At 34.4% G+C, this 25,911-nt stretch overlaps 1 protein-coding gene and 4 non-coding genes across 5 annotated transcripts; 1 reads left to right on the forward strand and 4 right to left on the reverse strand.

The window, feature by feature from the left end:
- Positions 1 to 2,439: 2,439 nt before the first annotated feature.
- On the forward strand, positions 2,440 to 2,542 carry LOC140876722 (U6 spliceosomal RNA). Its single transcript, XR_012148959.1, has one exon. It is a non-coding gene; the product is annotated as a U6 spliceosomal RNA (small nuclear RNA).
- Positions 2,543 to 16,616: 14,074 nt separating this feature from the next.
- On the reverse strand, positions 16,617 to 16,719 carry LOC140876720 (U6 spliceosomal RNA). The gene has a single exon (XR_012148957.1). It is a non-coding gene; the product is annotated as a U6 spliceosomal RNA (small nuclear RNA).
- Positions 16,720 to 17,484: 765 nt separating this feature from the next.
- LOC140876721 (U6 spliceosomal RNA) lies at positions 17,485 to 17,587 on the reverse strand. Its single transcript, XR_012148958.1, has one exon. It is a non-coding gene; the product is annotated as a U6 spliceosomal RNA (small nuclear RNA).
- A 753-nt stretch (positions 17,588 to 18,340) lies between these two features.
- LOC140876716 (U6 spliceosomal RNA) lies at positions 18,341 to 18,443 on the reverse strand. Its single transcript, XR_012148954.1, has one exon. It is a non-coding gene; the product is annotated as a U6 spliceosomal RNA (small nuclear RNA).
- A 312-nt stretch (positions 18,444 to 18,755) lies between these two features.
- Positions 18,756 to 21,180, reverse strand: LOC140875814 (uncharacterized). Its single transcript, XM_073279609.1, has 9 exons — positions 20,948 to 21,180; positions 20,777 to 20,842; positions 20,081 to 20,161; positions 19,895 to 19,948; positions 19,741 to 19,809; positions 19,362 to 19,424; positions 19,179 to 19,261; positions 19,027 to 19,092; positions 18,756 to 18,882 (listed from the first exon to the last, which is right to left on the reverse strand). The coding sequence occupies exons 1-9, from the start codon at positions 21,173 to 21,175 to the stop codon at positions 18,849 to 18,851; spliced, it is 744 nt and encodes a 247-aa protein (XP_073135710.1). The 5' UTR covers positions 21,176 to 21,180; the 3' UTR covers positions 18,756 to 18,848.
- Between the last annotated feature and the right edge of the window lie 4,731 nt (positions 21,181 to 25,911).

Below are 25,911 nucleotides of genomic sequence, written 5' to 3' on the forward strand. Positions count from 1 at the left end.
CAACGGATTAGAATCCGGTAGAGGGGGGAAGAAACTCGCTGGGATCGGCTGAAGGCAGCGGATTTAGATGGTCTAAAGTATTTGAAGAATGCAAGTTGGTTCCTTGTTGAGAAGTTAGAGATGAACTAGGAGCAGGATTGATGGTATTCAAACCATTCCAATAGGGTGGAGGGGGGAAGGAATTCGACGGGATCGGCTGAAGGTCATATGCATATGGATTTAGATGGTCTAAAGCATTTGAAGAATGCATGTAATTGGTTCTTTGTTGTGAAGTTAGAGATGAACTAGGAGGAGGATTGATCGTATTCAAACTATTCCAATAAGGTAGAGGGGGGAAAGAATTCGACGGTATCGGCTGAAGGTGATATGGATTTAGATGGTCTACAGCATTTGAAGAATGCATGTAATTGGTTCTTTGTTGTGAAGTTAGAGATGAACTAGGAGCAGGATTAATGGTATTCAAACTGTTCCAATACGGTGGACTAGGGGGGAAGGAATTCGACGGTATCGGCTGAAGGTGATATGGATTTAGATGGCCTAAAGTATTTGAAGAATGCAATATTTGTTGTGAAAACAGAGATGAACTAGGAGAAGGGTTAATAGTACTTAAACTATTCTCCAAGTCACTGTGTAGTATTCCTGCATGGATATCGGAATCAGGTAAAGAGGGGAAGAAATTTGGTGGGATTTGCGGAAGATTTGGATAAGAAGATTGGGCGAAAGTATTCGAAGAAGGCGAGATGAATAATGATTGTTGTGAAAGTCTAGGAGTAGGATTATAAGTAGTATTGAAAGTATTGTCCAAGTGAAAATTAAAACTGTCTGTGTCTCTGTGTAGTCCTGGATGGGTGTGACTAGGTAAAAAGTTAAAATTTGGTGGGATTGGCGGAAGATTTGGATGATAATATTGGCCGAAAGTGTATGGAGAAGGCTGCATATTGATTTGTGGGGAAAACAGAGTTGAATGACGAGTGGGATTGATAGTACTATTTACTGTATGGGATGGTGTCGTTCTTTGGAGCATTAATCCTCTGATATTGCCATGATATTGAGAACCCTGTGTTCTTCTTCCTTCGCCGCCGCTGTTTTCTTGAGAATCGGAGGATGAATCAGAATTTGAGGAGGAAGGGCCGGTCAGAGCTTGAACCAGTGGCTTGAAGTCTTCGGGTTTTACGCGGATTACCTTAGTGCCTTTACGTACTTGGGGGAGGGGTTCTCGGCGGGAGCGTTGAATTTCCTTCGAGCTGGAAGGACCGCCGGAGGCGGCGGGACTCAGAAGCGGTGGCGGCGGGGTATTGGTGGTGGTTCTTGAGGAGGAGCCCTCGCGGCCGGTCAGAGTTTGTACCGGTGGCGGTGGTGGCTTTCGGATCTTGCGCGAGTCTTTACTTATTTGGAGGGGTTCTCGGCGGGAGCGTTGAATCTCCTTCTTGGAAGAATCGCCGGACGGGATTTCCGGCTTGCGCATGATGGCGGCGGTGGCGGTGGCGGTGGTGACGGTGACGGCGGGGTGTAGAATTGGTGACAAAGAAATAGTGTATCGTTTTGGATAAACCAGAAAGATGAATATTCTTCAATGGGGGTTATAAAAAATGAAATCAAATAACAGAAAACTAAATTTTGGCGGTTCATATGAAGAATTCTGAATTTAAATTTAATTTAATTTAAATTTAAATACAAAAAAAGTATGATACTTGGTAATATAATTTTAAAATAAATGTAGTCTTTTAAAAAAAGTAATCAATATAATAATATTGAAATTAAAAATGTGTACCAAATTGAATTAATAATAATTGATTTAAAAACAATTTATGTTCAAGATAAAATAATTTTTTTAGACGGATCAGATTATACACTAATTAAACAATTCAAATGATCCATGTAATATATCAATAATTTATATACCAAAATAATTTGTCCCGCTTTAAATAAATGGCTCATACTTATATGCACGTGTCTGTAGAACATTTTTATCGTTGTGAAGCATTCCAAAATGAGTTACTATATGAATAACAAAATTTGTATACTAAATTTTATAACACAAAATATTCAATACAATAATTTAATTTATCAAAATCTCGCGATAAATTAAATACAAAATTTCACGATAAAATAGCAAAATCTCACGATATAATTATTATAAATATCGTTGTACACAATATTTATTGTATCTCTAACATTTTTCTTCCAAAATATAGGGAGTTTTTGGTAGGCAATTATCTAATATTTAAAGCAATTCATTAATCAATTAAAAAAATCATTCATTAATTAAATAAATAAATAAATACAGCATTTAAATCGATGTAACGGATCCAAAATGCTGGGCTACAAATGTCGGCCTGATTCTGTGGCCCAAAATAATCGAATCGCTCCCCCAAATCCCACATTTATAAAACAACGAGCTTATGTTTTTTATATACTGTTTGCTCCACCCAACGGTTTGCTCCTTCGGGGACATCCGATAAAATTGAAATGATACAGAGAAGATTGGCATGGCCCTTGTGCAAGGATGACACGCATAAATTGAGAAATGGTCCAAATTTTTTTTTGGTTTTATTTTTGCATCTTGTTTATTCAGTGCGATTTCTAATGCCATGGACGATGTGTTATTTATAGGGGTGTTCAAATTTCAGATAAAATCGAAAAAATCGTAAATCCAAACAGGAAAAAATCAAATATCGAACCGAACCGAAAATCGTATTTTGTAATTCGGATATAAATCTTAGAATCGAAGTTTATTTTGTAACACCCGGTATTTTTAAATACGTAAATCTGCCTGCATAATTAGGATACTTAATTATTTAAATTTATGATTTATGGGTTAAATAATTATGTGAATTATTTGTGCATGGTTTAATTTATTTTTAAGCATTTAACCCATAATTAGTAATTTTTATGATTTTTTTTAGTATTTTAATTATTTGATCGCGTAGACGGGACCGTGGACGGACGAGATGACAACTTTCGAGCCAAATTATTTTATGAGCCTTTTTGGAGCCTTAAAATATTATTTTGAGTTTTATTATCTCAAAATTTTAAGTATTTAATTTTATATAATTTTAGGAGTCCTTTTTATTCAAAATTAGCCAAAATATTGACTTTTTACTATTTTTAAAAATTCCCTACTCTAATATTTCGGGATTTAACTTTCCCATCAGATTATTTTTATTATTAGGAATTTTTAAATAAATGTTTTATGGTATATTATAATTCTAAATAAGCTATTATCCTATTTAAATTCTAATTAACCCAAAAGTCTAACCTAATCTACCCAAACTCACGTCTCTAAGCTCCTAGCCGCCTCCCTCCCCTCCATTCTCCATCTTCACCTTATTCCATCAGCCAAGGAGGTTCCATAGTCGATTCCCTCAAGCTTTTGGTTGGTTGTTCGTCTCCCCGTCGTCCCGGAATCGTTATCTACGCCTTCGTCTTTCCTTCTACGGTGCAAGGCATGATTTCTTCTTGAATTTTCGTACCATCTCAGTTATATTAATATGCGTATGGTGTATGTATTAAATTCTTAAATAAATTTCAGAAAAATATGTTTACCTCTCGGTTGCACACACATAGCGCCTTGTTTTTCATTGACATACACACGTTTTCATGGTTATGGACGGCTAGGGTGCTGGTCAGGGGTTCCTAGGTGGAGGAAGGGTGGTTTGGGCTCGAGTGGCTCGAGTGGTTCGAGCCAAACGAGCCCAAGTTTTGAGCTAGTGCAGTCGGCGGCCATGGTTCGACGCAGGTAAGGGTTTCGTGTTCAGGGGCTTCGGGTTCGTGGTTCCTGGCTGCATGGGGGCTGGGGCCTGGTTAGGTTAGGTCCGCCCGGACGTGGACTACGTCCGGGCGGCGGCGCTCCGGCCAGGGGCGGCCGGAGCCGGCCGGCAGCAGGCCAAGAGGGCCTGCTGCTCACGGCCGAGAGGCAAAGGGAGAGGGGGATCGGGTTGGGCTAGGTTAGGGGTCTGGGTCGGGTCTGAGTGGTCCGGGTCGGGTCGGTTAGGTAGTGGGTCGGGTTAGTGAGTCCGGGTCCGAGTTTGGTGGGCCGGGCTCGAGTATTTTATTTTTAAAGTATTTTACAAATTTATGTGTTTTTGGGTCAAATAAATTGAAATAAAATTATTTGGACTCCCAAATAATTTTATTTGGACTTTTAAAATTTTAATTAAGTTAGTCCATTTATTTTATGGGCTTTTGGGCCCATAAAAGTTAATGGGCCAGTCTTTGGGTTTTTGGGCCCAATGGGCCAGTTTAAGTGTTATTGGGCTTAGTGTAATTTTAATGGGCTTTATTAATTTAATTGGGCTTAGAATAATTATTTGGGCTTAAAGTTTGAAATAATGGGCTTAAGTATGTTAATGGGCCAGATTTAAGTTAATGGGCTTGTGTGTAGGGCCAGCAGTCCAGGACCATCCATGAGAAAATTTGCATGTGTCCTGAATATATATTTAATTATTTATATGCATTTAAGTTATTTTAATATTTATATGTTAGTAAGAAATTAAATTAAATATATATGATGGACACACATTTTATTCAAGTACATGCATTCATGAAATAATATTTTATGCATGATTTAATGTTTAAGTTGAGCAATAAAAATATTTTATGTTGGAAGTTGAAGTAGTGTGACAATTTAAGGGGGATTCATCCCCATATGATTGAAGGGCAGTTTACTGCCAATTTAAGAGGTGATTCGTCACCGGCCACGTACGTAGGTTTCCACGCTGATCAGTATTTAATGTATGATTTAAGGTTACACTACGGATACAACCATGCTATGTTAGAAAATAAATTGCTCAATATTGTTATGTATTATGTTATGTATTATGTTTATTTAAGTAAGTTATGTTATGTAATTTTTAAGCATGCTCATTCATGTATATATGTATGTATTAGTATTAAATTGGTTTAAATTATTTTAAACCCTTGTTATGTTAGCATGTTGGGCCTCTAGGCTCACTACACTGGTATGGTGCAGGTGAGTACGTTGAGGATGACATTGTACCCACCGGAGGCGAGGACGTATGAGCATGCATGCAGTGGCCCCGTGACCGTGAAATATTCTGAGTCGCTATGCATGTTATTGTTCTTGTCAGCATGATACATTTTTATTATTTTCAGTGATTGAGGGTCTAGAATATTTATTTAATATTTTCAGTGCATGCAAACTTTTATTTACTTATGCAGTATATTTTTAATTAATGTTTGACTCAGATATTTATTATATTTTTAAGAATGCATTTTTATTTAATTATTTAATTGTTTATTCATTTTAAATATTTTTATTCTGTGCATATATGTATGGGCATATATGTACATATTTTATTTAGTAAGTAAAAAAAAAAAAAAAAATTTCCGCATATTTATTTATTATAGAGTTAGGGTCGTTTCAGTTGGTATCAAAGCACGGTCCTCGGAGGGGTCCTCACTGCTATGCGAGCTCAGAAATCCACGCTACCGGTCTGTAAGTTTTAAATGTTTGTAGCATGATTTAATTTCTAGAATTTAAGTTAGTATTAATTTCAAAACACTTAGTTATGCATGGCGATTTACGTAAATAAATATGTGGTGGTGCAGAATGCCTCCCAGACAGGTGAATCGACGTGGGAGACCTCCACATCCACCTCCACCTCCACCGCCACCTCAGCAGCACCCCATGACAGCACTGGAGCAGGCCAGTGCCACGATGATGGCGGGTATTACTGCCTTGCTGGAGCAGCAGGCAGCCCGTCCCAGACTGTCCCACGAGGAGGACGTCGCCGAGAGGTTCCAGAAGAAGGGGCCTAAGGAGTTCTTGGGGACCACCGATCCGTTGGTGGCTGAGGGATGGATTCGCTCACTTGAGTCCATCTTTGACTATATGGGGATCACAGACGCCGACAGGGTGAGCTGTGCTACATACATGATGCGAGGCGATGCAGCCTCATGGTGGGAGGGTGCAGTACGAGGAGTCCATCTACCTACTCTGACATGGGCGGAGTTTAGGCGTATCTTCTACGCCAAATATTTCACTGAGGATGTGCGCAGTCGCATGATCCGGGAGTTCATGAGTCTCCGTCAGGGGGACAGATCTGTGGTGGAGTACATAAGCCAGTTTGAGAGGGGCTGTCGTTTTGTGCCCATGATTGCCGATAGTCCGCAGGAGAAGCTGCGTCAGTTTGTTGAGGGCCTGAAGGCTGAGATCAGGCACGACGTGCGCATGGCAGACGTTTTTACATATGAGTCTGCAGTCAGCAGGGCTTTGCGTTCTGAGGAGGGTCGGAGAGCGATCCAGAGAGAGCAGCAGAGTAAGAGGCAGTTTGTACAGACAGGTTATCAGCGACCATCTTCGCAGCCTCCTGCGAAGAAGCAGTATACAGGGCCGGCTAAGGGCCCGAATCAGCAGCAGAGGACACAGCAGCAGAGGCCGCAGCAGCAGCAGAGGGTCGGGGCCCCTAATGCCATAGCTCATCCCATTTGCCCGAAGTGCCAGAAGATGCATTCGGGACCTTGCCTATTGGGAGCAGGAGTTTGCTTCCACTGCAGAGAGCCGGGGCATCAGATTGCTAACTGCCCCAGGAAGAAGAACACCGCTGGTAGGGTGTTCGTGATGCAGGCTGAGGAGGTCGATCCAGACACCTCCTTGATCACCGGTACATCCTATCCCTAGTATTTTAATAAATTCTCCTTTGGTTAAAGATTTAGTATTTAATTTGAAATTCTTGTTATTTGGGTCATTTAACTGCATGTTAGAATAGGAAGCATGTTTTACTTGTGATTAGAATTAAGAACTTGTAGTGACTCGTTTGGGAAAAAAAAAAAATTAGAAGTGGTATGAAACTGTTGGGAATTTTCTGCGTGCAGGGAGAATTCTAGTTGGAGGCAACTCCACGTTTGCGTTGCTAGATTCAGGGGCTACGCATTCGTTTATCTCCCTGGAGTTTATCAGGCGGGTAGGCATCACACCTGAGAGTAGTGACAGCGGGTATGATGTTACTATGCCGTCAGGGCAGATTATGTCTACCTCGAAGGTTATTCGAGGACTGGAGTTAGAGCTGCAGGGACACTCCATTCGAGCAGATGTAGTAGTCTTGCCTTTGAGTGGTTTTGATCTTATTTTGGGTATGGACTGGTTGACAGTCAATGGAGCTTCGATTGATTTTCGTCGGAGATCAGTGTCAGTGAGACCTACAGGGGGCGACCCGTTCACTTTTCATGCATCTCAGAGCAGTGATATTCCTCAGGTGATATCCTATATTCAGGCGAGGAAGTTGTTGAGACGGGGTTGCCAGGGGTTTCTAGCGAGTATTGTCACGACTTCAGAGCCATCTAGCAGATCATTATCAGAGTTAGAGGTGGTTCGTGACTTTCCGGATGTCTTTCCGGAGGATGTGGCAGGAATTCCACCAGTAAGAGAGGTGGAGTTCAGTATTGACTTAGTGCCAGACACCGTGCCTATCTCTAAGGCACCGTACAGGCTTGCTCCTACCGAGATGAAAGAGTTGAAGGAGCAGATTCAGGAGTTGTTAGAGAAAGGCTTTGTTCGACCTAGCTTTTCTTCTTGGGGAGCTCCGGTGTTGTTTGTGAAGAAGAAGGATGGCAGTATGAGACTGTGCATCGATTACCGAGAGCTTAACAGAGTCACAGTGAAGAACAAGTATCCACTGCCGAGGATAGAGGACTTGTTTGACCAGTTGCAGGGAGCTTCAGTGTTCTCCAAGATCGATCTGCGATCTGGTTACCATCAGTTGCGTGTTAGGGATGCAGATGTGTCCAAGACTGCTTTCCGGACACGATATGGGCATTACGAGTTCTTAGTGATGCCATTTGGGTTGACCAATGCTCCAGCGGTTTTCATGGATCTCATGAACCGAGTCTTTCAGCCATATCTGGATCAGTTCATCATAGTCTTTATTGATGATATTTTGATCTATTCTAGGAGCATCGAGGAGCATAGACAGCACCTTCAGACCGCATTGCAGACTTTGAGGGAGCATCGGTTGTATGCCAAGTTCAGCAAGTGCGAGTTTTGGCTTGAGCAGGTGGCATTTCTTGGCCACATTATTTCGAGAGATGGAGTTGCAGTCGATCAGTCTAAGGTGGAGGCAGTGCAGAATTGGGGCATTCCGAAGAATGCTTCAGAGATTCGCAGTTTCTTGGGTTTGGCCGGATACTACAGGAAGTTCATCAAGGGTTTTTCTTCTATTGCAGTACCCTTGACTTCCTTGACCAAGAAGAATGCGAAGTTTATATGGAGTTCAGACTGTCAGAGGAGCTTCGATCAGCTGAAGGAAGCACTCACTACAGCACCAGTGTTAGCGATGACAGTACCACACGAGGAGTTAGTGGTGTACACCGACGCGTCTAAACTGGGTTTAGGCGCAGTGCTTATGCAGTGTGGTAAGGTTATTGCGTATGCGTCGAGGCAGCTAAAGATTCACGAGCAGAATTACCCGACGCATGACTTGGAGTTAGCAGCAGTGGTTTTCGCTTTGAAAATCTGGAGGCACTATCTTTACGGCGAGAAGTGCAAGATTTTCACCGACCACAAGAGCCTCAAGTACTTCTTCACCCAGAAGGAGTTGAACATGAGGCAGCGCAGATGGCTTGAGCTTGTTAAGGATTATGATTGTGACATTAGCTACCATCCGGGTAAGGCTAATGTAGTGGCAGATGCTTTGAGTCGGAAGTCGTCAGTGGTATCATGTTTGACTGTGCAGTTACCACTACAGACCGAGATTCAGAGATTTGGGTTGGAGTGCTATCCGAGCGGCCATGCACCGAGCTTGTCAGTGTTGACGGTGCAGCCAGTTTTGAGAGATCGGATTAGAGAGGGACAGTCCACTGATGAGGAGCTACAGCGATGGAGACAGAGAGATGAGGCCAGAGGTAGTCTCTTGTATACAGTGGAGGATGGCATCGTTCAGTACCGTGGGAGGATGTGGGTACCGAACGTTGATCAGTTGAGAGCCGAGATTCTAGCAGAGGCTCATGCATCTCCGTACTCCATTCACCCCGGAAGTACGAAGATGTACCGAGACTTACAGTTAACGTATTGGTGGCCCGGGATGAAGAGTGACATCGGGAGAGTGGTGTCAGAGTGCTTGACTTGTCAGCAAGTCAAAGCAGAGCATCAGCGTCCAGCGGGACTTCTTAGACCTCTCCCTATTCCGGAATGGAAATGGGAGAATATTACGATGGACTTTGTAGTTGGCTTACCGAGGAGTACCAGAGGGTGTACAGCGATTTGGGTGATTGTGGATAGACTCACCAAGTCAGCTCATTTCTTGCCGGTAAGGATTAACTACACTTTGACACAGTATGCAGAGCTTTACATCAGAGAGATTGTTAGACTGCATGGCATACCAGTGTCTATTGTGTCAGACAGAGATCCGAGATTCACCTCAGCATTTTGGAAGAGTCTGCACACAGCTTTGGGGACTAGGCTTTTGTTCAGTACAGCATTTCATCCCCAGACAGATGGCCAGTCCGAGAGAGTGATCCAGGTTCTCGAGGATCTTCTGAGAGCTTGTGTCATTGATTTTCGAGGATCTTGGGAGACTAGACTGCCATTAGTGGAGTTTACCTATAACAACAGCTTTCAGTCGTCTATAGGTATGGCTCCATATGCAGCACTTTATGGGAGGAGATGCAGATCTCCGGTGCATTGGGATGAGGTTGGTGAGAGGATTTTGTTGGGTCCAGAGATTGTGCAGCAGACAGCTGACATCGTGACGCAGATTCGAGATAGGATGAGGACTGCGCAGAGTCGGCAGAAGAGTTATGCAGATGCCAGACGACGCGATTTGGAGTTCGCGGTAGGTGATCACGTATTCTTGAAGGTGTCACCCATGAAGGGAGTAGCGCGTTTTGGACGGAGAGGCAAGCTTAATCCGAGATATATAGGGCCATTCGAGATCTTGGAGCGAGTTGGCACGTTGGCCTATCGTTTAGCTCTACCTCCAGGGCTAGCGGCAGTGCACAACGTTTTCCATGTATCCATGCTTCGGAGATATGTCTCCAACCCGTCGCATGTGTTGGATTTCGAACCCTTACAGTTGCCACCAGATCTAGTGTATGAGGAGAGACCAGTACGGATCTTGGCTAGGGAGGAGCGGAGGCTTAGGACGCGGGTCATACCGATGGTCAGAGTCCAGTGGCTGAATCACTCAGAGGAGGAAGCTACTTGGGAGACCGAGGCAGACATGAGGACTCGCTACCCGGAGTTGTTCGGGTAAGTACTTTAATTTCGAGGACGAAATTCAATTTAAGGGGGGGGAGAATTGTAACACCCGGTATTTTTAAATACGTAAATCTGCCTGCATAATTAGGATACTTAATTATTTAAATTTATGATTTATGGGTTAAATAATTATGTGAATTATTTGTGCATGGTTTAATTTATTTTTAAGCATTTAACCCATAATTAGTAATTTTTATGATTTTTTTTAGTATTTTAATTATTTGATCGCGTAGACGGGACCGTGGACGGACGGGATGACAACTTTCGAGCCAAATTATTTTATGAGCCTTTTTGGAGCCTTAAAATATTATTTTGAGTTTTATTATCTCAAAATTTTAAGTATTTAATTTTATATAATTTTAGGAGTCCTTTTTATTCAAAATTAGCCAAAATATTGACTTTTTACTATTTTTAAAAATTCCCTACTCTAATATTTCGGGATTTAACTTTCCCATCAGATTATTTTTATTATTAGGAATTTTTAAATAAATGTTTTATGGTATATTATAATTCTAAATAAGCTATTATCCTATTTAAATTCTAATTAACCCAAAAGTCTAACCTAATCTACCCAAACTCACGTCTCTAAGCTCCTAGCCGCCTCCCTCCCCTCCATTCTCCATCTTCACCTTATTCCATCAGCCAAGGAGGTTCCATAGTCGATTCCCTCAAGCTTTTGGTTGGTTGTTCGTCTCCCCGTCGTCCCGGAATCGTTATCTACGCCTTCATCTTTCCTTCTACGGTGCAAGGCATGATTTCTTCTTGAATTTTCGTACCATCTCAGTTATATTAATATGCGTATGGTGTATGTATTAAATTCTTAAAGAAATTTCAGAAAAATATGTTTACCTCTCGGTTGCACACACATAGCGCCTTGTTTTTCATTGACATACACACGTTTTCATGGTTATGGACGGCTAGGGTGCTGGTCAGGGGTTCCTAGGTGGAGGAAGGGTGGTTTGGGCTCGAGTGGCTCGAGTGGTTCGAGCCAAACGAGCCCAAGTTTTGAGCTAGTGCAGTCGGCGGCCATGGTTCGACGCAGGTAAGGGTTTCGTGTTCAGGGGCTTCGGGTTCGTGGTTCCTGGCTGCATGGGGGCTGGGGCCTGGTTAGGTTAGGTCCGCCCGGACGTGGACTACGTCCGGGCGGCGGCGCTCCGGCCAGGGGCGGCCGGAGCCGGCCGGCAGCAGGCCAAGAGGGCCTGCTGCTCACGGCCGAGAGGCAATGGGAGAGGGGGGATCGGGTTGGGCTAGGTTAGGGGTCTGGGTCGGGTCTGAGTGGTCCGGGTCGGGTCGGTTAGGTAGTGGGTCGGGTTAGTGAGTCCGGGTCCGAGTTTGGTGGGCCGGGCTCGAGTATTTTATTTTTAAAGTATTTTACAAATTTATGTGTTTTTGGGTCAAATAAATTGAAATAAAATTATTTGGACTCCCAAATAATTTTATTTGGACTTTTAAAATTTTAATTAAGTTAGTCCATTTATTTTATGGGCTTTTGGGCCCATAAAAGTTAATGGGCCAGTCTTTGGGTTTTTGGGCCCAATGGGCCAGTTTAAGTGTTATTGGGCTTAGTGTAATTTTAATGGGCTTTATTAATTTAATTGGGCTTAGAATAATTATTTGGGCTTAAAGTTTGAAATAATGGGCTTAAGTATGTTAATGAGCCAGATTTAAGTTAATGGGCTTGTGTGTAGGGCCAGCAGTCCAGGACCATCCATGAGAAAATTTGCATGTGTCCTGAATATATATTTAATTATTTATATGCATTTAAGTTATTTTAATATTTATATGTTAGTAAGAAATTAAATTAAATATATATGATGGACACACATTTTATTCAAGTACATGCATTCATGAAATAATATTTTATGCATGATTTAATGTTTAAGTTGAGCAATAAAAATATTTTATGTTGGAAGTTGAAGTAGTGTGACAATTTAAGGGGGATTCGTCCCCATATGATTGAAGGGCAGTTTACTGCCAATTTAAGAGGTGATTCGTCACCGCCACGTACGTAGGTTTCCACGCTGATCAGTATTTAATGTATGATTTAAGGTTACACTACGGATACAACCATGCTATGTTAGAAAATAAATTGCTCAATATTGTTATGTATTATGTTATGTATTATGTTTATTTAAGTAAGTTATGTTATGTAATTTTTAAGCATGCTCATTCATGTATATGTATGTATTAGTATTAAATTGGTTTAAATTATTTTAAACCCTTGTTATGTTAGCATGTTGGGCCTCTAGGCTCACTACACTGGTATGGTGCAGGTGAGTACGTTGAGGATGACATTGTACCCACCGGAGGCGAGGACGTATGAGCATGCATGCAGTGGCCCCGTGACCGTGAAATATTCTGAGTCGCTATGCATGTTATTGTTCTTGTCAGCATGATACATTTTTATTATTTTCAGTGATTGAGGGTCTAGAATATTTATTTAATATTTTCAGTGCATGCAAACTTTTATTTACTTATGCAGTATATTTTTAATTAATGTTTGACTCAGATATTTATTATATTTTTAAGAATGCATTTTTATTTAAGTATTTAATTGTTTATTCATTTTAAATATTTTTATTCTGTGCATATATGTATGGGCATATATGTACATATTTTATTTAGTAAGTAAAAAAAAAAAAAAAAAATTCCGCATATTTATTTATTATAGAGTTAGGGTCGTTTCATATTTGGTTCGATTTTGAAATATATATGTCAAAATCGAACCGACTGAACAAATCGAAAATTTATTATATTAATAATTATATTTATATTTATATTATATATGTTCTGACTTATGAGATGATATTTACTTATTTAGTGAATGAATAATCATTTTGAATAATTCTCAGTTGATTGTTGTTTATGTAATTCATTGTTGTTTTGGAATTCATTGTTGATTAATTGATGGTTGTTTAATGTAATTTTTAGTTTATTTTTTTATGTAATTCATTTAAAATTTATTTTTCAAAGTTTACTAAAAATTCATTTAAAAGGATAACATATTATATTTTACAATATATTTATATTGTTAATTTTAATAATCGTATCAAAACCAAAAATAACCGACCGAAATAATCGAACTGTTTTGGTAGAAATCGAACCGAATCAAAGAAAAATGGTTCGGATATCGGATTATATATTTCTAAAATTAAAACCGAAAAAAATAAAATAAAAAACAGAAAATGAAATCGAACCGGCCGATGAACACCTTTACATTTTATTGTGTTATGTATTATTGATCAAACCGGCCAAACCAAACCGTAGAAATTGGTCCATTATAGTACAAAACCGAACCGATCGAAGTAAAACGATTTGACTTCGGATTATATTTTTCATAAACCAAAAACCGAATCGAATTTGGACAAATTAAAACCGAACTGACCGATGAACATCCCTAATTATTTATTTTCACCCATTTTAATCATCGGTTATTTTTATTTTAAAAGTTGATTGTTCTCAATAAAGTTAGAAGAATTGATTCAAAAAAAGTTTATTGTTCTTATTTAAAAAAATATAATTTTGATAAACAGAATTACAATAACTCGTGAAATATGCTAATTATTTTATGAATGTTAAAAACTTTGAATTTAATAGTAATAATGTATAGTATGTATGGACAGAAATTCGAATAAATCGGAATGAACGTTTTAATTCGAAAAATTCGGTTCGATTAATTTATGTGATTTTTTTTTTTAAAAAATGTTTAAATCTGGTTATTCGATTCGATTTTGATTATTTTTTTTAAAAAATATCAATTATACCGAATATATCAAGTTTCTAAATAAAAATTATTATTATTATTATTAATAATTTATTTTATGTGATGTGCTATCGGACTTGGAGATCATTTAATTAATTAACTTGCAATTACTTGGTGAAATACGATTTGAAGTTATCATTATATCTTAACTTAATTTTTAATAAAATAAAAATTATTAGACAAATAATTAGTTATTTATATGGATTTTATTTTTTAATCATTAGGTATTTTGTTATTTATCAAAATGACACTCTCTTTATGTCATTTGATATTTTTTTATTTACAAAAATATCACCCACTTTATAAAATTGATTGACATATCTATTGCATTTTTGTGAATATTTGTTTAGGAAAACGTTTTTTTTTTTTGTAATTTTTAAAATTTACAATTTATCTATATTTTTTGTTTTCATTAAAAAACAGACTGTACGAACACGCAACACGTGCAGCGAAATACTAGTTATTATAATAATAAAAATGAGGGACCGGAGTTCGAAACCCCATTTTAATTAAAAAATTAAAAAAATAAATTATTTGATATTTTGGAAAATTATTATTTTATGTGTCATAAAATAAAAAAAATAAATATAATATTCATATACATAATACATATAAGTTATTATTTTATGTGCCATTAAATTTTTATGTGTCATAAAATAAAAAAAATAAATATAATATTCATATACATAATACATATAAGTTATTATTTTATGTGTCATTAAATTCAAGTTGGATACCAATCAAGCTTAAATTAAACAATCAAATAAGTTCACCCAACTCATCTTACACTTTTTTTTGGAGCATAATCTTACTCTTTCAAGCTACGATAAGATTCCCAAATTCCATTTCAAATCAATAATTCAGTTTTATGCAACCAAAAACAGATTCAAAATTCGAATTTGCAAATTCGGTAATCGTCTATATACCTAATTTATCGAGTTTTTTTCCCCCTAAATTGAAATAAATAAAACTAAAATTCTACAGAGAATGTGCAAAAGTACAAGTGGTCTTTATTGATTTTTTTTATTTATAAGAAACGTGTCTTAACGAGAAGGTAGTTATCTCATACATCGTTTGGTCGTGAGATGAACAGTAAATGATGCATGTTATAGATATTAAAATGGTAAATTAGTTAGGATATAATGGTAATTTCAAATTGAGTTTCACCAATTCATTGTAAGTTATAGTTTTAGATGATCTCTTGGTAAGATAGCAAGCATATCACATAAAATAAATTAATAAGAACAATAATTTTTATTTGAAAACTTGATATATTCGATTTAATTGATATTTTTTTAAAAAATAATCAAAATCGAATCGAATAACCAATTTTAAAATTTTTTTAAAAAAAAATCATATCTTTAAATTAATCGAACCGAATTTTTCGAATTAAATCGTCCATTCCGATTTATTCGAATTTCTGTCCATACATACCATATATATTACTATTAAATTCAAAGTTTTTAACATTCATAAAATAATTAGCATATTTCACGAGTTATTGTAAATATGTTTATCAACATTATATTTTTTTAAATAAGAACAATAAAATTTTTTAGAATCAATTCTTGTAACTTTATTGAGAACAATCAACTTTTAAAATAAAAATAACCGATGATTAAAATGGGTGAAAATAAATAACTAGGGGTGTTTATCGGTCGGTTCAGTTTTAATTTGTCCAAATTTGATTCGGTTTTTGGTTTATGAAAAATATAATCCGTAGTTAAACCGTTTTACTTCGATCGGTTCGGTTTTGTACTATAATGGACCAATTTCTACAGACAATAAAATGTAGAGGTGTTCATCATCCGGTTCGATTTCGTTTTTTGTTTTTTATTTCATTTTTTCGATTTATATAATCCGATATCCGAACCATTTTTCTTCGATTCGGTTCAATTTTCTACCAAAACAGTTCGATTATTTCGGTCGGTTATTTCGGTTTTGATACGATTATTAAAATTAATAATATAAATATATTGTAAAATATAGTATGTTATCTTTTTTAATGATTTCTTAGTAAAACTTTTAAAAATAAATTTTAAATGAATTACATAAAAAATCAACTAAAAATTACATTAAACAACCATCAATTAATCAACTATGAATTACAAAAACAATAATGAATTACATAAACAAACAACAGTCAACTAAAAATTATTCAAATTGATTCTTCATTCACTAAATAAGTAAATATCATTTCATAAGTCATAACATATATAATATAAATATAAATATAAATATAAATAAAATTATTAATTTAATAAAATTACGGTTTTTTCAGTCGGTTCGATTTTGACATATATATTTCAAAATCGAACCAAATAAACTTCGGTTCTAAGATTGATATCCGAATTACAAAATACGGTTTTCGGTTCGATTCGGTGTTTGATTTTTTCCTGTTTGGATTTACGATTTTTTCGGTTTTATCTGAAATTTGAACACCCCCTATAAATAACACATCGTCCATGGCATTAGAAATCACACTTGAAAAACAAGGTTCGGTGTTTGATTTTTTTTTTTCGGTTTGGATTTACGATTTTTTCGGTTTTATTCGAAATTTAAACACCCCTATAAATAACACATCGTCCATGAAATTAGAAATCACACTAAAAAAACAAGATGCGAAAATAAAACAAAAAAAATTTGGACCATTTCTCGATTTATGCGTGTCATCCTTGCGCAGGGGCCATGCTAATCTTCTCTGTATCGTTCCAATTTTATCGGATGTCCCCAAAGGGACAAACTAAAGCGTGGAGCTAACAGTATATGAAGAAACATAAGCTCGTTGTTTTATAAATGTGGGATTTGAGGGAGCGCTTCGATTATTTTGGGCCACAGAATCAGGCCAACATTTGTAGCCCCGCATATATTGTAAAATATAGTATGTTATTTTTTTTAATGATTTCTTAATAAAACTTTTAAAAATAAATTTTAAATGAATTACATAAAAAATCAAATAAAAATTATATTAAACAACCATCAATTAATCAACTATGAATTACAAAAACAACAATGAATTACATAAACAACAGTCAACTAAAAATTATTCAAAATGATTCTTCATTCACTAAATAAGTAAATATCATCTCATAAGTCATAACATATATAATATAAATATAAATATAAATAAAATTATTAATTTAATAAAATTTCGGTTTTGACATATATATTCCAAAATCGAACCAAATAAACTTCGGTTCTAAGATTTATATCTGAATTACAAAATACGATTTTCGGTTCGATTCAGTGTTTGATTTTTTCCTGTTTGGATTTACAATTTTTTCGATTTTATCTGAAATTTGAACACCCCCTTAAATAACACATCGTCCATGGCATTAGAAATCACACTTAAAAAACAAGGTTCGGTGTTTGATTTTTTTTTTTTTTCCGGTTTGGATTTACGATTTTTTCGATTTTATCCGAAATTTGAACACCCCTATAAATAACACATCGTCCATAAAATTAGAAATCACACTAAAAAAACAAGATGCGAAAATAAAACAAAAAAAATTTGAACCATTTCTCGATTTATGCGTGTTATCCTTGCGCAGGGGCCATGCTAATTTTCTCTGTATCGTTCCAATTTTATCGGATGTTCCCGAAGGGGCAAATTGTAGCCTGGAGCTAACAGTATATGAAGAAACATAATCTCGTTGTTTTATAAATGTGGGATTTGAGGGAGCGCTTCGATTATTTTGGGCCACAGAATCAGGCCAACATTTGGGCGGCATAGTATGTTATCTTTTTTAATGATTTCTCAGTAAAATTTTTAAAAATAAATTTTAAATAAATTACATAAAAAATCAACTAAAAATTACATTATACAACCATCAATTAATCAACTATGAATTATTAAAACAACAATGAATCACATAAACAACAGTCAACTAAAAATTATTCAAAATAATTCTTCATTCACTAAATAAGTAAATATCATTTCATAAGTCATAACATATATAATATAAATATAAATATAAATAAAATTATTAATTTAATGAAATTTCGATTTTTTCAGTCGGTTCGATTTTGACATATATATTCCAAATAAACTTCGGTTCTAAGATTTATATCCGAATTACAAAATACGATTTTCGGTTCGATTCGGTGTTTGATTTTTTCCTGTTTGGATTTACAATTTTTTCGATTTTATCTGAAATTTGAACACCCCCTATAAATAACACATCGTCCATGGCATTAGAAATCACACTGAAAAAACAAGGTTCAGTGTTTGATTTTTTTTTTCAGATTTGGATTTACGATTTTTTCGGTTTTTTCCGAAATTTGAACACCCTTATAAATAACACATAATCCATGAAATTAAAAATCACACTGAAAAAAACAAGATGCAAAAATAAAACAAAAAAAATTTGGACCATTTCTCGATTTATGCGTGTCATCCTTGCGCAGGGGCCATGCTAATCTTCTCTGTATCGTTCCAATTTTATCGGATGTCCCCGAAGGGACGAACCATTGTGTGGAGCAAACAGTATATGAAGAAAACATAAGCTCGTTGTTTTATAAATGTGGGATTTGGGGGAGCGCTTCGATTATTTTGGGCCACAGAATCAGGCCAACATTTGTAGCCCAGCATTTTGGATCCGTCACATCGATCCAAATGCTGTATTTATTTATTATTTAATTAATGAATTGCTTTTTTTAATTGATTAATGAATTGCTTTATTTACACAAGACCAGTCATTCGGTAGTTATCTCAGACATCGTTTGGTCGGTGAGATGAACGGTAAATGATGCATGTTATAGAGATTAAAACAGATCTTCACTGTGAACTCAGACGGTAAAATAGCATTTGTACTCCAAGAAAATTTCTCAGGAACCTCGGAACACAGCTGAAAATGGCTATTCATTTCATTATTGAGGATTCCACTTAATGCTGCATCCGACACTGGTGAAAGAGAGTTCAAGCTTGCACTTTACCATCCTCAAGATATATATATTTTTTAATTTGCATTTATATAATATATCAAATAAAAAAGCATCGATCCATGCGACAAAAGAACGCAGAAAAAAGTAGGGTATGAGTGAATACCTGGGCTTTTGAATCGAATTTACGGGTTGTCCACTTAAAACACTGTCTATTGCTAAGCTCAAGTCCCTAAAAACAGCATCAAAATAATCGTTCAGAACGCGTGAACACTTTTTTCGATTAAGTAAAAGTTTCATATGATGTAAGTATGTAACCTTCCTGTGATGGGAGCATTGCTACTTGGTCGTGAATCATCAAACTGTCCATGGTATACTAACTCGAAAGGCCTGCGACCATCCTGCGCCACCGGAATGATAATCAACTATGGACTACCAACAACAAACTTAAATTCATTTGCTCTTCAAAGTTATATATGTATCAAGATAATGATATATTACCTTTTTGAATAAGAAAAATTCTGGCGTGCAAACAGCTCCAAAATTTCTTGCAACATCTTGCGACTAACAAAATAGGAAATCAAAACAAAAAATGCAACAAAATTTCAATCCACCGCATTTCTTGTGAGCCGGACAACTTACAAATCACCTAGAGAAGGTAGATATAGATAAGCATTAAGCAACAAATTTTTTTGACACCAAGAATTCATCATTATAACTTGTGTAAAAAAAATCAACATGAAAACATAACAAATCAATTGGTTGCAAATATTCTGATTCATATTGGCAATGACAAATGAGGTTATGATACAATAAAAGAAACGGATATACCAAAAAATTTACTTCAAAGAGGCAGAAGCTAGATATTCGAAATACATACCTCATCATAAAGATATGGAAAAGGATACTTAAATACTTCAGCGTCTTCGGCCATGTAATCAGGTCCATCCTGTGAGGAATAAGGTAATGTGGGATGGATAATTCAATGGCTTCAACGTGGATCAAGTTCTAAGATTTATAGCAATTTGAACAACCTGTGGATGAGTGGTCACGGAGTTTGAAGATATTGCTATTACCGCAAGCCCTTTCTGCAACAGAAGTATACAAGGGTTTATATCTGAATGTGCGAGCATATGTGCATGTGTGTGCACACATATATAGTGGAAGTGCAGTAACGAAGCAACAGAAGAGACACAGAAAAGGAACCATAATAAACTTGCCTTCATGTAAAAGTTTGAAAGCTTTACAATATCTTTCTTCAAATGTTTAACGAATGGACAATGGTTGCAGATGAACATAACCTGAATCAGCAAAACAGTTCGTTCCCCAAAGCTTTAAAATGACGAAAACTGAACAAAGATGGGAACACCAAGAAGAAAGCAAGCATTGTATTATAGGACGGAAACAACAACGAGCAAGATGCCAACTGATGAAAATATTTCTGAAATTTTCTTTACATATCTTTTCTAAACCTGCAGGGATCACAATTCACCCCCAAAATCCACTGAATCGCCCCCACCCCTACGCCCGGTCTTCCACATTATTAAATTCAGACCCGATTGCGAACATTCTTTGTTTACATAACCTTGAATTTGGTCAAAGCCCCATCCTTTTCTTTCTTCCAAAATCCCAGCTTTTGGGGGGGTCATACAAATATCAATTTCATTGGGAATTTTTATTTATTTATTTTTTTTCTAATTTTACCTTCCTGCACTCAACTACATTCCTATCTCGAGCTAACTTCTATAGTTCTATTGGGAAAACTGAAGTATACAGTATACTTAAAAAACAAAAAACAAAAACGAGGCAACATAGTTTCAGTCAATCATGTTCGAATTAAAAATAACCAAAAAATAATAAAATATAATGATACCCTGAAAATTTTAATTTTACATGAATGAAAAAAATATCAATACCAGCAAAGCCGGGTAAGATTCAAAATCCTCCAGTTTCCACAATTTTCCAGTCAGCGGCTCTGGAAGCTAGAATCCAAATTCCCACATTATATAAATAATAAACACAAAATACCCATTGAATCGAATATTATCAGTTTGCGTAACTAATCCTATAAATTTTTTTTCACAAACCTCGAAATCTGGTGCTCTGAAACCTAGAGACACCCCTTTGGACTCGGCTCTGGCAGCTCGAGTCACAAGCTTTCTTGAGGGCAATACAGTGGTCCTGCGATTCAGAAGATTGAAACCCATGCTCGAATAGCATTTCGAAGATGATATGGAAGAGCTAAAAACTCGGGTCTCGGCTAACGTACGCGGGAGTGTAAGCAGTGACAGGGTGACAGTTAAGGCACCCGCCATGGCTATGGCCGGAAAATGGTGATGATACGCTGCACAAATCTGTGCTTGCGTGAAACTTAATGGGCTTACTATTGGGCCATTATCATCCACGTGGCCCATTTACTACTTAACATCTGAATTTGGGCCAGAAGCAATGTTCAAACACGGGTTCTGCCCCAATTAAACTTTCTAATTAGATCGTAATGATTTTTAATATTATTTATTCTACTATTTGTTTAATATTTTCAAAAAATTAAACAATGAATCAAATATTTTTTTATAATATATTTATTGGTATTAATAATATTTTTATGAATCAGACTTAGTTAATGTGATGGTTTGAGTTAAGTATTCCTTTTCAACATTGGAGTACCATGCATTCTCTCTCTTTTAAACCTTTGTATATTCATTTTATAATTTTACAAAGAAATTATATATTTAGAATAATTTTAAATTTTACTTTCGTATGCTATAATATACTTCAAGCTTTGTCATCGAATTAGTTATTAATACTTTCGGCAAAATGATAATTTAATCACCGAATTATTAATGATGGGTAGATTTTTTTTTCTTTTTTTTTTCTTGGTGATATTTAAATTTTAACGGATCAAGTTAATCAGTATACATATTCAAATTCTATTATCCATTTTAATTTGTACAAGCAAAATGATAATTTATGACCTCATTCTAAACTTAGGGACGCTATTTTTTTTCTTGTTATTTAGTACAATTGATACTTGTCACAATTATTGCCACAGAAATACTATTTATGGTTCAATCAAGCTTATTCAAAGATACTCCCAAGTAAGATAAAACTATATTTTTTGTACAGTTGTAATACATTTGATACCATCTAATATTTGATTATTATAAGAAATACCTTAATAATTACTTTTGGATTGATGATATTGATACGCTACAACAATTCCTTCTTCCCTTATGGTGACTATCTTGAACATAAATAAATAAAGTCTTTAATTGGCTAATACTAAATGCCCTTCTTCTAGAAGGAATGATATAGATAATCTAGAAAGCGTTTTAATTTGTTTATGTTATAAATACTTCATTTCAAAAATGAGATTTTGATTCTATGGACTGGACTATAAACCATATATTGGTGCAATGTTTGATTTAAATAAAGTGTTATTTGTAAAAAAATACTCTCTGAATCGAAATATCGAAAAATATACTCCAACTCCCATGGATACAAAATAAGCATTGCACGAATTACATTTGTGTACGAGTTTTTTGAAACACGCAATATATCGTTATTCCTAAAAAACCAAAATTTGAATTATATTGTTTTAATGTATAAATATAATATTTTATTGTCTATAATATTTTTCAAATCCACACTATACATCATTCGGATTACAATTTTATAGATTCACATAACAAGGTTGAGCGAGAACTATGGAAATTTCGAGCAAAAAACTATGGAATTTTAGAGCAAGATTTACCAATTTCTTGTATGAGAAATATCCAATCAATATTTAATTTCACGTTGATTTCTTAGTCATAACTCAAGTACGTGTTCTAAAATCACGCGACAAAAAATAGATCGTTCAATTTTTATACATCAAATTAAAGTCTAAGGCTTTTGGTGATTTAATGCACTTTACAGGAAAATATTTGTTAAATATTGTCGATGGTAATATTCTGTATCGTAAATATGGACGTTGTTTTGGTTAATGTAAAATATTTCGCATTTTTAGATGCTTTTTTGCTATTTCTAATTTGTGAATCAACATATTAATCATTTTATTACATGCTTCCGATGTATCATTGAGCAAAGAATTAATTCCTGAGTCACATTATTTTGCACAAAGATATCATGTATGTGTGTGTTTATACACAAACACATATATTAATTATTAAGGCAGACGAAACTTACAAAAATTAGGTTTCCAAGTCATTTTCGAAAGGGGGAAAAGAAGAGAAGAAAAATTAAATAATTAACCATCATGATCGCCTCTCAATTTGTGGAAGCTTTATTATTATCACTTATTAGCTTGTTTGCACACGTAATACATGGGCATATAAATTCCAATTTCAAAGAATATTTTTGTATATTATATTTTTGAGATGAAAAATTAATTGAAAAAAACTTTATTTTTATTTTAAAATATAAAACAAATCGTCCAAGTTATTAAAAATTATATGATGACAGAAATTATTTCCAAATAGTAAAATTCACCAATATATTAGAAATTAATTGATAATATATAAAATTAATGTTATTTAACAAGAGCAGATTTGAATTTATGGTAGTTGATAAGATTAAATTTGGAAGTTCATGTTAATATGTCAAATGTAGTTATTATATTACCCTCTTACTTTATTATATGGTAATAGATCTTCATCGATGATGATGAATAGTTAAAACTTAAATTTCAAGTGAAATATAGTGAAATTGCACAAACTTTAAAGATTTAAAAAATATGCAGGTAAATCTTATCAAATAAATTTAGGATTCGAGTAGGTCTTGTGAGAAAGATCCATTAAATGGTAAACTCTATCCAAATTTATAATAACAAAAAAAAAAAATTGACATAAAAATTAATATTTTTTAATGGATAACCCAAATAAAAGATTTGTCCTATCAAATTGACTCGTGAATCGTGATTGAGACCTTGACAGAAGTTTTTGTGTTAGGATTATCCATGTATTAATATTATCTTTTTATTAGGATCATGTTAAAAAATTAATACGGATTATTCAAATTTTCAAATTCTTTGACTTATTAAAATGAACAAAATTGATTTGAATTGTATTTTAAATCCACTCCATATCAATTAATTAATATACGAGTTATTTGCACCAAACATCCCTGTGAAATATTGAAAATGCACACTTCTTCCCTGTGAAATTTTAATAAGCATTTTCAACCCTAACCTTTTAAAAAATTAGCACACTCGCCCTATCAAATGAGTGATTGTTGCGCACGCGCCCCTCATGCGACTGGGCAAATATTTTGATATTTTTTTTGCACCAAATACCCCTGTGAAATATTAAAAATGCATTTTTGACCCATGTGAAAATAATTTTTAAATCTATTCAACCCATAATACACAATTTTTAATAAAACCCAATTATAAATATTTACCAAACATTTTTTGTTTTATTAATTTTTATTTTTTATTTTAAATATATTATCATTAATTAATTATTTTCTAAAAAAACATTATTACTTTATAATGTTATCAATATTTTATTAAATTCACTTCATATTTCCAACTTTTCTATTAAATATGCATTCATAAACACATATTTAAATAATTTCAAGTACCAAAATATTGAACTAAACCGATAAGTTCAAAAATATTGCCTTTTAATTTAGGACTATATATTATTGAACCAAAATTAAAATTTTTCGAGAATATGCATTGCACAATTTGTAATAAATAATAATAAAAATAACATGCTTATATAATTCTAATTTGAAAAAGTAACATTCATGAACTTATCATTTGGTTCAATATTTTGGTATTTTTAGATATTTAAATCTTTATTTATGAATCATGTTTAATGAAGAAGTTGAAAACACGAAGTGATTTGATAAAAATAATGATAACGAGTTAAAGTAATAATTTTTTAAAAAATAAATTAATTATAAATTATAAATTTAAAATAAAAATAAAAATAAAAATAAATAAAATTAAAAATGTTTGAAAAATATTTTATAATTAGATATTAATAAATATTGTGTATTATTATTTAATGAAAATTCTGCAATGAATTTTAAAAAATTTAGATTTTGGTTCAAAAATCTATAATCCTAAATTGAAAAGTAATATGCATAAATTATCATTTTGATTTAATATTTTGGTATTTTTAAATATCTCAAAAAAATAATATTTTTTGGAAAATAATTATATAATCATAATAAATTTAAAATTAAAAATAATATTAATAAACAAAAAGTGTTTGCTTAATATTATATAATTATATTTTAATAAAAATTGTGTATTATGTGTTGAATAGATTTAAAAATTATTTTCACATGGGCCAAATATGCATTTTTAATATTTCACAAGGGTATTTGGTGCAAAAAAGAATATCAAAATCTTTGCTCAGTCGCATGAGGGCGCGTGCGCAACAGTCACACATCTAATGGGGCGAGTGTGCTAATTTTTTAAAAGGTTAGGGTTGAAGATGCCTATTAAAATTTCACAGAAGAGAAGTGTGCATTTTCAATAGGTATTTTCAATGCGCAACAGTAATAATAGTTTTTAGAAAATAATTAATTAATGATATTATATTTAAAATAAAAAATAAAAATTAATAAAACAAAAATGTTTGCTAAATATTTATAATTGGATTTTATTAAAAATTGTGTATTATGGGTTGAATATATTTAAAAATTATTTTTACAGGGGTCAAAAATGTATTTTTAATATTTCACAGGGTATTTGGTGCAAAAAAAATATCAAAATATTTGCCCAGTCGCATGAGGGGCGCGTGCGCAACAATCACTTATCTGATGGGGCGAGTGTGCTAATTTTTTAAAAGGTTAGGGTTGAAGATTCTTATTAAAATTTTACATGGGATAAGTGTGCATTTTCAATATTTCACAGGGGTGTTTGATACAAATAACTCTATATATATGTTGGCAACGTTTCCTTTTTTGGAAAAAAATATCATCTCTCAATTCTCAACTACCCATTGCTGAGAATTTAATAAATTTTATGCATTCGTAACGTATGACCAAGATTTTACATGCTTTGAATTAAGTCGGAAAGTATAGGAGACGAGAC

Source organism: Henckelia pumila, chromosome 1 (genome assembly GCF_033568475.1).
Source record: "Henckelia pumila isolate YLH828 chromosome 1, ASM3356847v2, whole genome shotgun sequence".
Taxonomy (NCBI): Eukaryota; Viridiplantae; Streptophyta; class Magnoliopsida; order Lamiales; family Gesneriaceae; genus Henckelia; species Henckelia pumila.

Bases quoted from the DNA above. Each gene is read 5' to 3' on its own strand.
- LOC140875814 (XM_073279609.1), bottom strand. From the start codon at position 21,175: ATGGCGGGTGCCTTAACTGTCACCCTGTCACTGCTTACACTCCCGCGT. The intron at 20,162-20,776 runs GTATTGATATTT...TTGCTGATTCAG, and splicing joins AATCTTACCCGGCTTTGCTG to GTTATGTTCATCTGCAACCA. The intron at 19,425-19,740 runs GTATGTATTTCG...CTATTTTGTTAG, and splicing joins TTCCATATCTTTATGATGAG to TCGCAAGATGTTGCAAGAAA.